This window comes from Pistacia vera, unplaced genomic scaffold (genome assembly GCF_008641045.1).
Source record: "Pistacia vera cultivar Batoury unplaced genomic scaffold, PisVer_v2 Contig217, whole genome shotgun sequence".
Taxonomy (NCBI): Eukaryota; Viridiplantae; Streptophyta; class Magnoliopsida; order Sapindales; family Anacardiaceae; genus Pistacia; species Pistacia vera.
Genome location: NW_022196021.1, coordinates 1,446,257 through 1,461,916, shown reverse-complemented (window position 1 = coordinate 1,461,916; position 15,660 = coordinate 1,446,257). Strand labels below are relative to the sequence as shown.

Below are 15,660 nucleotides of genomic sequence, written 5' to 3'. Positions count from 1 at the left end.
TACTGCATTATTTCCCATTAGAACCTTGCCTGATTCTAACTTTCGAAAGTTCATAAGAGAACTCCTATTTGGAGTCATGTGAAAAGTGCAACCAGAGTCCAAAATCCACTCAGATTCAGATTCCCTACAGAAGCTACAAGGACATCAGAGCTTTCATAACCATGAGGCTAGATCAACACTGCCACTAGGCTTTTCTCCCCTGATCTCTTCTTCCTATCTGGACAATCCCTTTGAAATGCCCCTCTTTATGACAGTGGAAACACTTCCTGACAAAACTTGGATTTGAATTGGATCTGTTTCTAAAATGACCCTTCTTAAACCCCTTTTCTCAGACCTACCCGACATTAGACCTTCCCATTAACTTACCCTCCTTCCTAAACTCAGTATCCTTAGTAGTAATAAGCTACCACAACTCATCTAGCTTAAGAGTTTTTACATACTTCAGAGTATCAACAAAATTTGAAAAACTTTGGGAAGAGAATTCAGAAGAATTATAGCTTGATCCTCATCTTCAATGGTAACACTGAGGCCTTCTAAGTCTTGAACCAGTTTTCTAAAATCATTATGGTGTCACCTAAGACCTTGTTTCATCCATTTTAAAACTAAAAAATTTTGTTTTAGAACTAACCTATTTGGTGAAGACTTAGATAGGTATAGGGAGTCTAATTTTCCCAAATCTGTGCTGGTGTATTCATTTTCTTAACCTCTCTTAGAACTTTATCTCCTAGCCCTAGGATTAAAGAACTGTAAGCCTTATCTAGAAGTTCTTCTTTTTTTCAGTCAAGCTCTCTAGTAAACTCTCCTCACCTTAAGGTAGCAGAAACACTCCTTGACTAAGACAGCTCTCATTTCATCTTCCACAAACCATAATCGTTATCTCCTGTAAACTTCTCCAGCTCATACTAGACATTTCTAAGTTTCTAGCTTCCCAGTGACTTAGAAACTAAAAGCCCCAAATTTTAGAGATCAACGAAAAACCCTAAGTAGTAGACAGAACTGTGGAAAACCTAGATTATACAGATTAAAAATTGGATCCTCAACCTAGAATTAATAACCTAGGTACTCCACACAAAAGCTTGATACCATATGGTGTAAATTAAACCCAATATATAGTGAATCAGCAATAGTCCAGATTAGGAAATCAAATCATAACAATCATAATAATGAAGATAAAAGCAGTAAAAGAAAAGTAGACAATAGAGACACCAATTTATAGTGGTTCGGTAATCTGAAAGATTACCTACATCCATCTTCAAAGGCAACCAGAAAAGGTATTTTACTATGAGTTTGAGAAACCTTACAGAAGAATCGGCTCCACCTTTTACACCAAGGCATCAACCCGATAAAAACCCTCTGTTTACACACCCGTATACCCAGATGCTCTCACCACTCATACGTCGCACACAAAGCAGAAAATCAGTACAGATTTATACAAAAAAGTAAGGGCTATAACAGAAAAGGACAGCTCACACCTACCATCACCGTTGATTCCATGGACGGGTATGGGATTTCCAGCACAGCATCTCTAACCGTTTCTCTCTCTGTTAACCAAGAGAGAAAAGTGAGAAAGAGCTGCGTACACAAGACCTAATTCGATTTAGGTTTCGGGAATCAAGGGAAAAGACAGAAATGCCCCTTTTGTCTTAACAATTTACTTTGACCAGCCAACTCCAGATTTGACTCTAGTGTCATATAAAAATGCCACATCACTACATAATTATACTAAATCATGCAGATTGTCTTACTTTTCGTTACACTGGCATCATTTTCTCGTATCTCTACGCCAACTGACCAAATAATTAGTGTAAGTTCAGTTACGGATACACTTAGAAAATTACAGTCAGGAAATAGTTATTTTTCTCCTCCTCGTCCGGCATTTGCAGGATCGTAGTGATGTGAACTTTTTATGTATCTATAGATGAACTTTTTTATGATTGATTTCTATCAACTCTCAGACAAAATAATGCAATTTATATTATTATTATTATTATAAACATTTAAGTAAATAAACTAACTTTCATTCTTAATTTGTTCCACCTTTCACACATGTTGACAGTGAAAATATACAAAATCTGATGGTACCCTAGTTTGAAAAACCATCAAAGTTCCACCCGATCTTCAATTTCAAACGTTAAAATAACGGTTAAAGGATATTTTACGTCATTTATCCCCAAAAAAATAACATAAGAAACTAAACCTAAAATCCTTTTTCTTCCCCACATATATAAAAACTATAATATATACAATTTCTAGATTTTGGTTCATCTTAATAAAATATTAAAGTATAATTAGTTTTATTTTGGCTCATCCTAATAGAAATTTTAATCTACCCTGGATACACTATCCGCTAAATTACTTGAATTTATAATAAAGATAAAATGTTTATTTAGAGAAAAATGCTATCCGAAGCAGATTGACAGAGGAGTCATGTTAGAATTAAAGCGAGAAAGAATATGATAATTTCCCATAATAAATTTATTTTTCTCTGAATCGAAGACCAGATATAATAGTATATAATTGTTTTGAAATCTCTGCATAGATTTCTCATCGAAATGGGAACTCTTCTGGTAGAGGTTTTCAGGCACCCAGATGAACTTTACCCGCTGTTGAAGCTGAAACGGGCGGCCAAAAAATGCAGTGAAGCAGACCCCACTCAGCCTCACTGGGTTTTGTTATAATTCTGCACAAAGTCTCTCGTAGTTTCGCTCTCCTTATTCAGCAGCTTGATACCGATCTTAGAGACGCTGTAAGTCTTCTTCATAATATGTTTCATGGTGTTTATAATATTGACACCCTAAGGTTTCTATGCTTCACAGGAGTCTAGAAATATCATTAGGGCGTGGCGTGACGTTAAAAGGAAGTTAATTTTTTATATTTTCAAACGAACCCGATGAGTTTCTTTTAGGCAATCGCCCTTCTTATTTATGGCATAAGAGAATTGCTACATTACAGGGTCTTGCTTTGTGTCACCAGTTAGAAGTTTCACACCAAAGAGTGATCATTACGTGGAGGGGCTTCTTCCTATAAACCCAAGACCCCCCTATTCTTTCTGACGGCCTACCCGTCCACCTCACCTCATCCACAAGTGAACCCACAATCACATGTAAACGCTCCTTTGCGTGAGCTCTTGCGCGGATATCAAAAGACGGATTGAGATCGGTGTTCATACCATTTGTTCATGGGTTAGGCGTTTACACCCAAAATGGAACCTATCGTGTGTTTATGCACTTTCACCTAATATATATAACCTAAAAGGCAACCACATGTATAATATTAAAAAAAAAAAAAAAAAAAAAAAAAAAAAAAAAAAAAAAAAAAAAACTAAAAGTGTCCACAGGAAATCTCTGATCTATGCTTATTACCATCTTAATATACAGCAAGAAAGCTTACATGCGTCCACGTTGCATGGTTTGTTTATATTGACATCTTCATTCTAATTTTCAAGTGACAAATTGTGGTTCTGCAGGTATGCATATTTTATTTGGTTCTTCGAGCCCTTGACAACATTGGTTGTTTTCTGCTGTCTTTAACCTTTTAGACCCCATTGATTTAAATAACAAGCACTTGATAAATTTGTGTTTTTTTCCATTAAGAGGACGATACAAGCATACCTACAGAAGGAAGGTGCCTACTCTCTTGGCTTTTCATGGTCATGTGCATGATCGTGACTGGCATTTTTCCTGTGAGTGTTCAGTATCTTGAATCACCCTGCCTTGTTTCTACTTTTTCACACCATAATTTGAACAATCATTTGACATTAATACAGTAATTACATTGATTGCTCGTTTCTTACCAGCTCACTTTGCTTATTATTCTTTTTTTATTTTTCTCAAGGTGGTACAGAGGACACAAAGTTCGATGGACCAGCTTCATCAGGTTTCAACTGCTTTTTCGGAGCTTGGAAATGGGTCATTCTCTTATCTTGGTTTAGCCTAGGGATAATTGATTTCAATACTTCTGTAGATTGATGATATATGCATACCCTTTTTATTATTCCTTTTCTTCCTCATCTGCTTTTCATTACCATGGTAGGAATTTTCCAAAGACTTGGATTTAATTTGAAACAAGTTATATTTTAAAAAAGTTTACTGCAATTGAAGTTGCAAGTTAATTTATAGCAGTTCAACAAGAAATAAAGAACTAGATGATTCCGTTTCTTTTGGAAAATCTCTAGGCTAGATGATGATTGAATTCTAAGTCGCAGAGGAAAATTACATTATAAGAATTTTTTGCATCTATTTGCATTCACTATTGCAGTTTATTTTATTAGTTCTTAATTAGAAATTCACATTAATTGCAGTTATCAGAAGATATTGAGGATATTACTCAAAAAAAATGGAATAATTATTTGAAAAAATTTTTATGGTATACTCGATAAGTATATTATGATGGTAGAGATGACTCTTGACTAATTACAGAAAAAACAGATAGACCAAATGTATATACACTCAATAAATTTTATCACTCATCTTGCAGGTTGAAACAATTGATGATAAAGATCTGCCACTATGAGCTGGACTTGTTGGATTAGGTCCGTCTTAGCTTTTCCATGCCTCGGGAAGGAAGATATGGCTCCAGAACATCTTCCAGTTCAATGGGTGTATTTCTTCAGGTATTCATTATATGAGCAACAATGTGTTTTTTCACAGCCTGCGTCTGATTTGAAATGCAAGCTTGACTATGGATCTACAAAAACAGAAAGCAATATCATTCGAGATTATCTGGAGGAATTAAGAAACACCAAAGCCGCGGATGTTTTGGCCTAAGAGATTGGAATAAATACGTCAACAAACTAGAGGTGTATATTCCTTTTACTTGTTTTATCACATTTATGTTTTTTTCATTCTAATTGATTTCTAATGATTGTGACCTCAGGACTTACAGTGAGGAAAACTCTTCAAGCAGAGGCAGTAGAATGTTTTAATGAAGGTTACAATCAGGGCCCGGTTAAGGGTAGCAGGTGAGGCACCTGCCTAGGCCCCACAAAAAATGGGGCCCAAATTTTATAATATATATATATTTTTTTTGAATATCTTACAAAAATTAAAATGGTTAATTCATCTAACCAAAGCGCCCCAAAAAAAAGCCATAAAAGCGAAATTTATTTTAAACTTTTACATATATTCTCATCCAAAGTTTACAAAATAGCAAGTTTGTACCTCTAGTTTATATAGTAGTTTATACCCTAAATAACACATTGAATCTCTTTTAACAATAAAGATTAAAATAGTCATTTACATATCTCAAATTACTCACTTCAATTCAATCCACAATTTGACATTCAAAATCATCTCCAGCCCTCTTCTGCGCAGTGGTTGGGTTGGAGTGATTTCGGTCAATTTTGGTTCCGGTCGATTTCTTACCAAAATCGATCAAAATCATCATTTATCATTTTCTAACCTTGATACCCTCGATTTGACTAATTTTGAGAATCTCGCAACCCAACTCACCCACACGACAGCCATTTCCAGCCTTTTGGCATGACCGACATGTTGGCCTTCCCTGACACCACTTTCTCCCTCAGCCCTCTCACCAAACCCCTATATACCTTACCGTTTACTGCCAATCGACTGGACCACGTAACCTTGGGTCGACTCTCAAGCCTTTTTTATCAATCTTGGAAATCACAATTTCACCACCCAATCACGTATCCACATCTACTCTCCAAAACCCCCCACAAACCTAACCTGTTAGCTTGTCGATTGTTGTCACCTCTATAATGATTATCTCAAAAGGCCAAAAAAAAAAAAAAATGAAATATTTTTTTAATATATGCTTATATTATTGGAGGGTCCCAAAGTAACTCCTACCTAGGGTTATAAATGTCTAGAGACAGCCCTGTTATAATGCTTCTATTCTCTTGGCTTTTCAAAGTCATGTATATGATCGTGACTGGAATTTTTCATGTGAGATTTTCTTTCTTAATTTGAAAGAAATAATATTACTGGGATAGTAGGATTCCCTTTGGTTTCTTTTTAACTCTTTTTTTCTTTTAAGGTGGTACAAAGGATGATAAAGTTCTGATGGACCAGTTTCATCATGTTTCAACCGCTTTTCTGGAGCTTGAAAAGGGGTTAGTCTCTTATCCTTGCTTTAGCCTAGGAATATTTGATTTTAATAACTTCTGGAGACATGAAATGATGATATTCATACCCATTTTTCTTATTCTTTTTTCTTCCCCATCGGCCTGTTGGAATTTTCTGCATCTATTTGCATTCAGACATAATTGCAGTTTTAATTTTTGCTACAGTCCTTTAAGTAGAAATTCATATTAATGTGCAGTTATCAGAAGGTAATTGAGGATATTACTCAAAAAATGGGTGCAGGAATGGCAAAATTTATTTGCAAGAAGGTTCGTGAATCGTGTAACCTGCATCTATTGTTCTAAGATATAGTAATAATCTATATATGATGGTAGAGATGAGCTCCTTGAGCCAATTACAGAAAAAACAGATGCACCAAATGTATATTACACCAATAAATTTTATCATCATCTTGCAGGTTGAAACAATTGATGACTACGATGAGTATTGCCACTATGTAGCTGGACTTGTTGGATTAGGCTTGTCTAAGCTTTTCCATGCCTCTGGGAAGGAAGATATGGCTTTAGAAGGTCTTTCCAATTCAATGGGTGTATTTCTTCAGGTATTCATTAGATGGAGCAACAATGTGTATTTCTACAGCCTGAGTATCTGATTTGAAATGCTAAAGCTTGACTGTATGGATCTACAAATAACAGAAAGCAAATATCATTCGAGATTATCTGGAGGACATTAATGAAACACCAAAGCCGCGGATGTTTTGGCCTCATGAGATCTGGAATAAATACGTCAACAAACTAGAGGTGTATATTCTCTTTTACTTGTTTTATCACTATTTATTGTTTTATTTTTCATATCTAATCGACTTTCTTAAAATGATTTTTGCACCCTCAGGACTTACAGTATGAGGAAAACTCTGTCAAGGCAGTAGAATGTTTGAATGACATGGTTACTAATGCTTTAACACATGTGGAAGATTGTTTCAAATACATGTCTGGTTTAAGAGATCCTGTTATTTTCAGATTTTGTGCTATCCCTCAGGTAGCAAGCTTGAATATGAGACTCTGATTGATTTACTGAGTGACTGATAAAAAACCATGTTTAGTTTTTAATGAATATGAAGGTTCATAGAAAGCTTACCTTTGTTAGGTTATGGACATTGGAACATTAGCATTATGCTACAACAACATTGAAGTCTTCAGAGGTGCAGTGAAAATGAGACGTGGTAAGATTTTTTCAATCACATTATTTAAAAAAATCATTCCCTGGTGTTTTTTCTCAGTATTTTTTTAATGAATGAAGGTTCATTGTGTTGATATTTCTAGGTCTTGCTGCTAAAATAATTGACCGAACAAATAATATGTCAGATGTGTATCGTACCTTCTATGATTTCTCTTGTATGCTCAAGTCCAAGGTATATATGATCCATGCTAAACAATAAGTTAACTTGCAGTCACTATGGGCAATGACCATGATTAGCTAATCCGATGGTTTTTCCCACATAGATAATAGCTTAATGACATTTTCTTACCTAAAAACTTTTAAAATACTATTTTATTACCCAAATTTATGTTCTGTTTTCGATTCCAACATCGTTGTGACCCCATATCACCAATTCACCACTATTCTCTTCTTAGATCATTATTTACCAAAACCCCTCAAATCCTACCCCTGTAAACCCCTCCAGTCATTGGCCATCAAACGATTAGGGTTTGTACAGCCGTTCCTCCCAAATCAAATTCCGATAAATCCTAACCACCAAAATTAAATCTTACACCATGAAAAGACTCATTGGCCTCCTCTCTTCAAAAGCTCTAACAGTTTGAATCAAATTTTCTTTCTGTTCGTTTGTCTGAATATAAATTTGAGTAATAAAGTAGTGTTAATTACATAGTGGGAAAAAGTCATTAACTCAATCCGATGCATGTTTTCTTCGCAAACTGTTCTTACAGTTTCACTCACCAAAATATGTTGGTGGTGGCTGCAGATCAACAAGAATGATCCCAATGCAACAAAAACCTTGAACCAGATTAATGCAATTCAGAAAGTATGCATGGATTCTGGGGTTGTAAACAGAAGGTTGGTAGAAAAAATTACAGTTTATTAATATTCACATTGTATCGATTCTTCTTATGTTATTCTCTCTTACAACTCTTTATGGACTCCACCAGAAAATCTTACATAATCCAAAATGGACCAAAATACAGTTCAACAATGGTGAGTTTTTACAGAAAATTTACAACCTTACATAGTTTTTTCCAAGAATATGAACTAATTTGTTGTAAATTAAACCCAATATATAGTGAATCAGCAATAGTCCAGATTAGGAAATCAAATCATAACAATCATAATAATGAAGATAAAAGCAGTAAAAGAAAATTAGACAATAGAGACACCAATTTATAGTGGTTCGGTAATCTGAAAGATTACCTACATCCACTCTTCAAAGGCAACCAGAAAAGGTATTTTACTATGAGTTTGAGAAACCTTACAGAAGAATCGGCTCACCCCTTTTATACCAAGGCATCAACCCGATACAAACCCTCTGTTTACACACCCGTATACCCAGATGCTCTCACCACTCATACATCGCACACAAAGCAGAAAATCAGTACAGATTTATACAAAACAGTAAGGGCTATAACAGAAAAGGACAGCTCACACCTACCATCACCGTTGATTCCATGGACGGGTATGGGATTTCCAGCACAGCATCTCTAACCGTTTCTCTCTCTGTTAACCAAGAGAGAAAAGTGAGAAATGAGCTGCGTACACAAGACCTAATTCGATTTAGGTTTCGGGAATCAAGGGAAAAGACAGAACTGCCCCTTTTGTCTTAACAATTTACTTTGACCAGCCAACTCCAGATTTGACTCCTACGTGTCATATAAAAATGCCACATCACTACATAATTATACTACAATCATGCAGATTGTCTTACTTTTCGTTACACTGGCCATCATTTTCTCGTATCTCTACGCCAACTGACCAAATAATTAGTGTAAGTTCAGTTACGGATACACTTAGAAAATTTACAGTCAGGAAATAGTCTTATTTCTCCTCCTCCGTCCGGCATTTGCAGGATCGTAGTGATGTTGAACTTTTTTATGTATCTATAGATGAACTTTTTTATGATTTGATTTCTATCAACTCTCCAGACAAAATAATGCATTATTATTATTATTATTATTATTATAAACATTTAAGTAAATAAACTTAACTTATCATTCTTAATTTGTTCCACCTTTCACACATGTTGACAGTGAAAATATACAAAATTCTGATGGTACCCTTAGTTTGAAAAACCATCAAAGTTCCACCCGATCTTCAATTTCAAACGTTAAAATTAACGGTTAAAGGATATTTTTACGTCATTTTATCCCCAAAAAAATAACATAAGAAACTAAACCTAAAATCCTTTTTCTTCCCCCCACATATATAAAAACTATTAATATATACAATTTCTAGATTTTGGTTCATCTTAATAAAAATATTAACGTATAATTAGTTTTTATTTTGGCTCATCCTAATAGAAATTTATAAATCTACCCTGGATACACTATCCGCTAAATTACTTGAATTTATAATAAAGATAAAATGTTTATTTAGAGAAAAATGCTACTCCCCGAAAGCAGATTGACAGAGGAGTCATGTTAGAATTAAAGCGAGAAAGAATATGATAATTTCCCATAATAAATATTATTTTTCTCTGAATCGAAGACCAGATATAATAGTATATAATTGTTTGAAATCTCTGCATAGATTTCTCATCGAAATGGGAACTCTTCTGGTAGAGGTTTTCAGGCACCCAGATGAACTTTACCCGCTGTTGAAGCTGAAACGGGCGGCAAAAAATGCAGTGAAGCAGACCCCACCTCAGCCTCACTGGGGTTTTTGTTATACTATTCTGCACAAAGTCTCTCGTAGTTTCGCTCTCCTTATTCAGCAGCTTGATACCGATCTTAGAGACGCTGTAAGTCTTCTTCATAATATTGTTTCATGGTGTTATAATATTGACACCCCTAAGGTTTCTATGCTTCACAGGAGTCTAGAAAATATCATTAGGGCTGGCGTGACGTTAAAAGGAAGTTAATTTTTTATATTTTTCAAACGAACCCGATGAGTTTCTTTCTAGGCAATCGCCCTTCTTATTTATGGCATAAGAGAATTGCTACATTACAGGGTCTTGCTTTGTGTCACCAGTTAGAAGTTTCACACCCAAAGAGCTGATCTATTACGTGGAGGGGCTTCTTCCCTTATAAACCCAAGACCCCCCTATTTCTCTTCTGACGGCCTACCCGTCCACCTCACCTCATCCACAAGTGAACCCACAATCACATGTAAACGCTCCTTTGCGTGAGCTCTTGGCGGGATATCAAAAGACGGATTGAGATCGGTGTTCATACCATTTGTCATGGGTTAGGAGTTTTACACCCAAAATGGTAACCTATCGTGTGTTTATGCACTTTCACCTAATATATATAACCTAAAAGGCAAACCACATGTATAATATTAAAAAAAAAAAAAAAAAAAAAAAAAAAAAAAAAAAACTAAAATTGTTCCACAGGAAATCTCTGATCTATGCTTTTATTTACCATCTTAATATACAGCAAGAAAGCTTACATGCGTCCACGTTGCATGGTTTGTTTATATTGACATCTTCATTCTAATTTTCAAGTGACACAATTTGTGGTTCTGCAGGTATGCATATTTTATTTGGTTCTTCGAGCCCTTGACACCATTGGTATGTTTCTGCTGTCTTTAACCTTTTTAGACCCCATTGATTTAAATAACAAGCACTTGATAAATTTTTGTTTTTTTCCATTACAGAGGACGATACAAGCATACCTACAGAAGTGAAGGTGCCTACTCTCTTGGCTTTTCATGGTCATGTGCATGATCGTGACTGGCATTTTTCCTGTGAGTGTTCCAGTATCTTGAATCACCCTGCCTTGTTTCTACTTTTTCACACCATAATTTGAACAATCATTTGACATTAATACAGTAATTACATTGATGCTTCATGTTTCTTTACCAGCTCACTTTGCTTATTTTATTTCTTTTTTTATTTTTTCTCAAGGTGGTACAGAGGACCACAAAGTTCTGATGGACCAGCTTCATCATGTTTCAACTGCTTTTTCGGAGCTTGGAAATGGGTCATTCTCTTATCCTTGGTTTAGCCTAGGGATAATTGATTTCAATAACTTCTGTAGATTTGATGATATATGCATACCCCTTTTTATTATTCCTTTTTCTTCCTCATCTGCTTTTCATTACCATGGTAGGAATTTTCCAAAGACTTGGATTTAATTTGAAACAAGTTATATTTTAACAAAAGTTTACTGCAATTGAAGTTGCAAGTTAATTTATAGCAGTTCATACAAGAAAATATAAAGAATCTAAGATGATTCCGTTTCTTTCTGGAAAATCTCTAGGCTAGATTGATTGAATTCTAAGTCTGCAGAGGAAAATCTACATTATAAGAATTTTTTGCATCTATTTGCATTCACTTATAATTGCAGTTTGATTCTTACTATAGTTCTATAATTAGAAATTCACATTAATATGCAGTTATCAGAAGATAATTAAGGATATTACCCGAAAAATGGAATCAGTTTGGAAAAATTTTTATGGTATTACTCGATAAGATATTACTTGATGGTAGAGATGAGCTTCTTGAACCAATTACAGAAAAAACAGATGCACCAAATGTATATTACACCAATAAATTTTATCATCATCTTGCAGGTTGAAACAACTGATGAGTACGATGAGTATTGCCACTATGAAGCTGGACTTGTTGGATTAGGTCCGTCTAAGCTTTTCCATGCCTCAGGGAAGGAAGATATGGCTCCAGAACATCTTCCCAGTTCAATGGGTGTATTTCTTCAGGTATAAATGTCATTATATGAAGCAACAATGTGTTTTTCTAGTTTCTACCAGCCTCAGCTTTTGATTTGAAACGCCAATGTGTGACCATATGGATCTACAAATAACAGAAAGCACATATCATTCGAGATTTTCTGGAGGACATTAATGAAACACCAAAGCCGCGGATGTTTTGGCCTTATAAAATCTGGAATAAATACGTCAACAAACTAGAGGTGTATATTCTGTTTTACTTGTTTTATCACTATTTATTGTTTTATTTTTCATATCTAATTGATTTTCTTAAAATGATTGTTGCACCCTCAGGACTTACAGTATGAGGAAAACTCTGTCAAGGCAGTAGAATGTTTGAATGACATGGTTACTAATCAGGGCCGGTTAAGGGGTAGGCAGGTGAGGCACCTGCCTAGGCCCCAAAAAAATGGGGGCCCAAATTTTTTATATATATATATATATTTTTTTTTGAATATCTTACAAAAATTAAAATGGTTTATAATTTCTTATCTAAACCAAAGCGCCCCCAAAAAAAGCCATAAAAGCGAAATTTATTTTAAACTTTTTACATATATTCTCATCCAAAGTTTAACAAAATAGCAAGTTTGTACCTCTAGTTTTATATAGTCTAGTTTATACCCCTAAATTAACACATTGAATCTCTTTTAACAATAAAAGATTAAAATAGTCATTTACATATCTCAAATTACTCACCTTCAATTCAATCCCAAAATTTGACATTCACATAAATCATCTCCAGCCCTCTTCTGCCGCCAGTGGTTTGGAGTTGATTTCGGTCAATTTTGGTTCCGGTCGATTTTCTTACCAAAATCGATCAAAATCATCATTTTATCATTTTCTAACCTTGATAGCCCTCGATTTGACTAATTTTTGATGAATCTCGCAACCCAACTCCACCACACGACAGCCATTTCCAGCCTTTTTGGCATGTACCCGACATTGTTGGCCTTCCCTGACACCACCTTCTTCCTCCCCTCAGCCCTCTCACCAAAACCCCTATCATACCTTATCCGTTTACTCTGCCAATCGCCGGCCATCGATACCTTTTGGGTCGTGACTTCTCAAGCCTTTTCTTATCAATCTTGGAAATCACCAATTTCACCACCCATCACTTATCCAACATCTACTCTCCAAAACCCCCCACCAACCTAACCTTGTTAGCTTGTCGATTGTTGTTCACCTCTCCTAATGATTTTTCATCTCAAAAGGCCAAAAAAAAAAAAAATGAAATAATTTTTTTAATATATGCTTATATTATTGGAGGGTCCCAAAGTAACTCCTACCTAGGGTTATAAATGTTCTAGAGACAGCCCTGTTACTAATGCTTTAACACATGTGGAAGATTGTTTCAAATACATGACTGGTTTAAGAGATCCTGTTATTTTCAGATTTTGTGCTATCCCTCAGGTAGCAAGCTTGAATATGAGACTGTGATTGATTTACTGAGTGACTGATAAAAAACCATGTTTAGTTTTTAATGAATATGAAGGTTCATAGAAAGCTTACCTTTGTCAGGTTATGGACATTGGAACATTAGCATTATGCTACAACAACATTGAAGTCTTCAGAGGTGCAGTGAAAATGAGACGTGGTAAAGATTTTTTCAATCACATTATTTATTAAAATCATTCCCTGGTGTTTTTTCTCAGTATTTTTTTAATCACATTATATTTTTTAAGAAAAATATAGCGTTTATAGCCTAATCTCATAACCTTCTCTTATAATCCTAACGTGTTAACAGATTGGTACTGTCACATCAACTCCTACTATACCCAAGATACCAAAGACACTACTGAAAATGAATGGTTTTTCCTTATAAAGGAATAGTCATTTCTTCGTAAAGAATGATTGTCTTTAAGGAACAACCATTTATAGTCATTCATTTTATAATAAATAGTTGTTCCCTTATTATGAACGTCCATTAGAGATGATTGTTCTTTATTTATGAACGGTTGTTCCTTCATAAAGAATAATTATTCCTTCATAATCAAAATCATTTTGACGTGATAATACCAACTTAGCTACCACGTCGAGGGTTATAAGAGAAGTTTGTGAGAAAAGGTTATTGGCTTAACATTACTCATTTTTTTAATAAATAAAGGTTCATTGTGTTGATTGTTGATGTTTCTAGGTCTCTCTGCTAAAATCATTGACCGAACAAATATTATGTCAGATTTGCATGGTGCCTTCTATGATTTCTCTTGTATGCTCAAGTCCAAGGTATGATCCGATGCATGTTTTCTTTGCAAACTTTTCTCATGTTTTCAGTACTCACCAAAATATGTTGGTGGTGGGCTGTAGATCAACAAGAATGATCCCAATGCAACAAAAACCTTGAACCAGATTAATGCAATTCAGAAAGTATGCATGGATTCTGGGGTCGTAAACAGAAGGTTGGTAGAAAAAATTACAGTTATATTCACCTTGAATCGAATTTTCTTATGTTCTTCTCTCTTACAACTCTCATGGACTCCACCAGAAAATCTTACATAATCCAAAATGGACCAAAAAACAGTTCAACCATGGTGAGTTTTTACAGAAAATTTTCAACCTTACATAGTTTTTTTCCAGGAATATGAAATAATTATACTACAATCATGCAGATTGTCTTACTTTTCGTTATACTGGCCATCATTTTCTCGTATCTCTACGCCAACTGAACAAATTTACAGTCAGGAAATAGTCTTATTTCTCCTTCCCCGTCCGGCATTTGCAGGATCGTGGTGTTATTGAACTTTTTTATGTATCTATAGATAAATTCTGATGGTATTATTCCAATATAGAACGTGTTATTGGTGTTCTCATAAATAAATTAAAGATCCTATTGGCATCTTGTATTTCTTACAATTAAACCCACTCTTAATTAAATCAAAATATGTTATAAAGACACGTGGATCTACCACCATTTGACACATTTTCATAGTGCCATTGCCACCTTTTGACATATGGCAAAAGGTGATAATATTTTTAGTCTTTTCTGACTACTTACTGCATTGATAGACTATCAGATAAGGGAGAATGACATTTTCCCACCCAAGGTTTGACGAAACAACAATTATCCACCCGCTAACTTTCAAAATGACACTTTCCCATCCTTCGTCAGATTCTGTTAATGTTTTTAGTTAATATTTGACTAAAAAGATGAAAATACCCTCAAATAGTTTTTTTCTTAATTAATTTATTATAAATTAAAATTTAGTTAAGACAAAATTTTTACTCTTGATTATTTATTAGTTCAAGTGTAAATATATATTTTTTCCTTTGTTTATTTAATTAATTAAGAATATTGATTTTATGTGTTAATTAGAAAAAATGAAAAATATTATAAATTTAGTGGGTTATTAAATAATAGTGATGAGATATTAATGATATTATAAATAAATAAATATTAAGGTTTTTTAATTTTAAACAATCTATTAGCATTATCCCTAACTGAGTAACTTTTTAGATAGGGTTAATTATTATTATTATTATTATTTACTTTTTAATATTTGGCTTTTTGACTAATTAAAAAATACTAAAAAATATATGAAGTCAAATATTTAAGGATATTTTTGTCTTTTTAGTAAAATATTAATGAAAAACATAACAAAACCTAACGAAGAGTAGAAAAGTGTTATTTTGAAACTTGAAAGGTGGGAAATTGTCGATTTGTCATACCTTTGGGTGGGAAAATGTCGTTCTCCCGTCAGATAAATCATATTCTTTTCGATAT

General features: G+C 34.3%; 1 protein-coding gene and 1 pseudogene across 1 annotated transcript; both read left to right on the top strand.

Annotated features, from left to right (window-relative positions):
• The first annotated feature begins 2,552 nt into the window (after positions 1 to 2,552).
• LOC116130071 lies at positions 2,553 to 9,122 on the top strand (annotated as a pseudogene).
• Positions 9,123 to 9,813: 691 nt separating this feature from the next.
• On the top strand, positions 9,814 to 14,605 carry LOC116130072 (squalene synthase-like). Its single transcript, XM_031415820.1, has 14 exons — positions 9,814 to 10,014; positions 10,743 to 10,785; positions 10,872 to 10,961; positions 11,122 to 11,197; positions 11,613 to 11,668; positions 11,776 to 11,933; positions 12,041 to 12,145; positions 12,237 to 12,307; positions 13,256 to 13,352; positions 13,461 to 13,536; positions 14,077 to 14,165; positions 14,247 to 14,338; positions 14,425 to 14,470; positions 14,549 to 14,605. The coding sequence occupies exons 1-14, from the start codon at positions 9,817 to 9,819 to the stop codon at positions 14,603 to 14,605; spliced, it is 1,254 nt and encodes a 417-aa protein (XP_031271680.1). The 5' UTR covers positions 9,814 to 9,816.
• Positions 14,606 to 15,660: the final 1,055 nt, after the last annotated feature.

What these genes read in the sequence shown, in the direction of transcription:
- LOC116130072 (XM_031415820.1), top strand. Translation starts at nt 9,817, where the DNA reads ATGGGAACTCTTCTGGTAGAGGTTTTCAGGCACCCAGATGAACTTTAC. An exon ending in ATACCGATCTTAGAGACGCT is followed by an intron (nt 10,015 to 10,742) that starts GTAAGTCTTCTT and finishes GTGGTTCTGCAG; the next exon opens with GTATGCATATTTTATTTGGT. An exon ending in AATACGTCAACAAACTAGAG is followed by an intron (nt 12,146 to 12,236) that starts GTGTATATTCTG and finishes TTGCACCCTCAG; the next exon opens with GACTTACAGTATGAGGAAAA.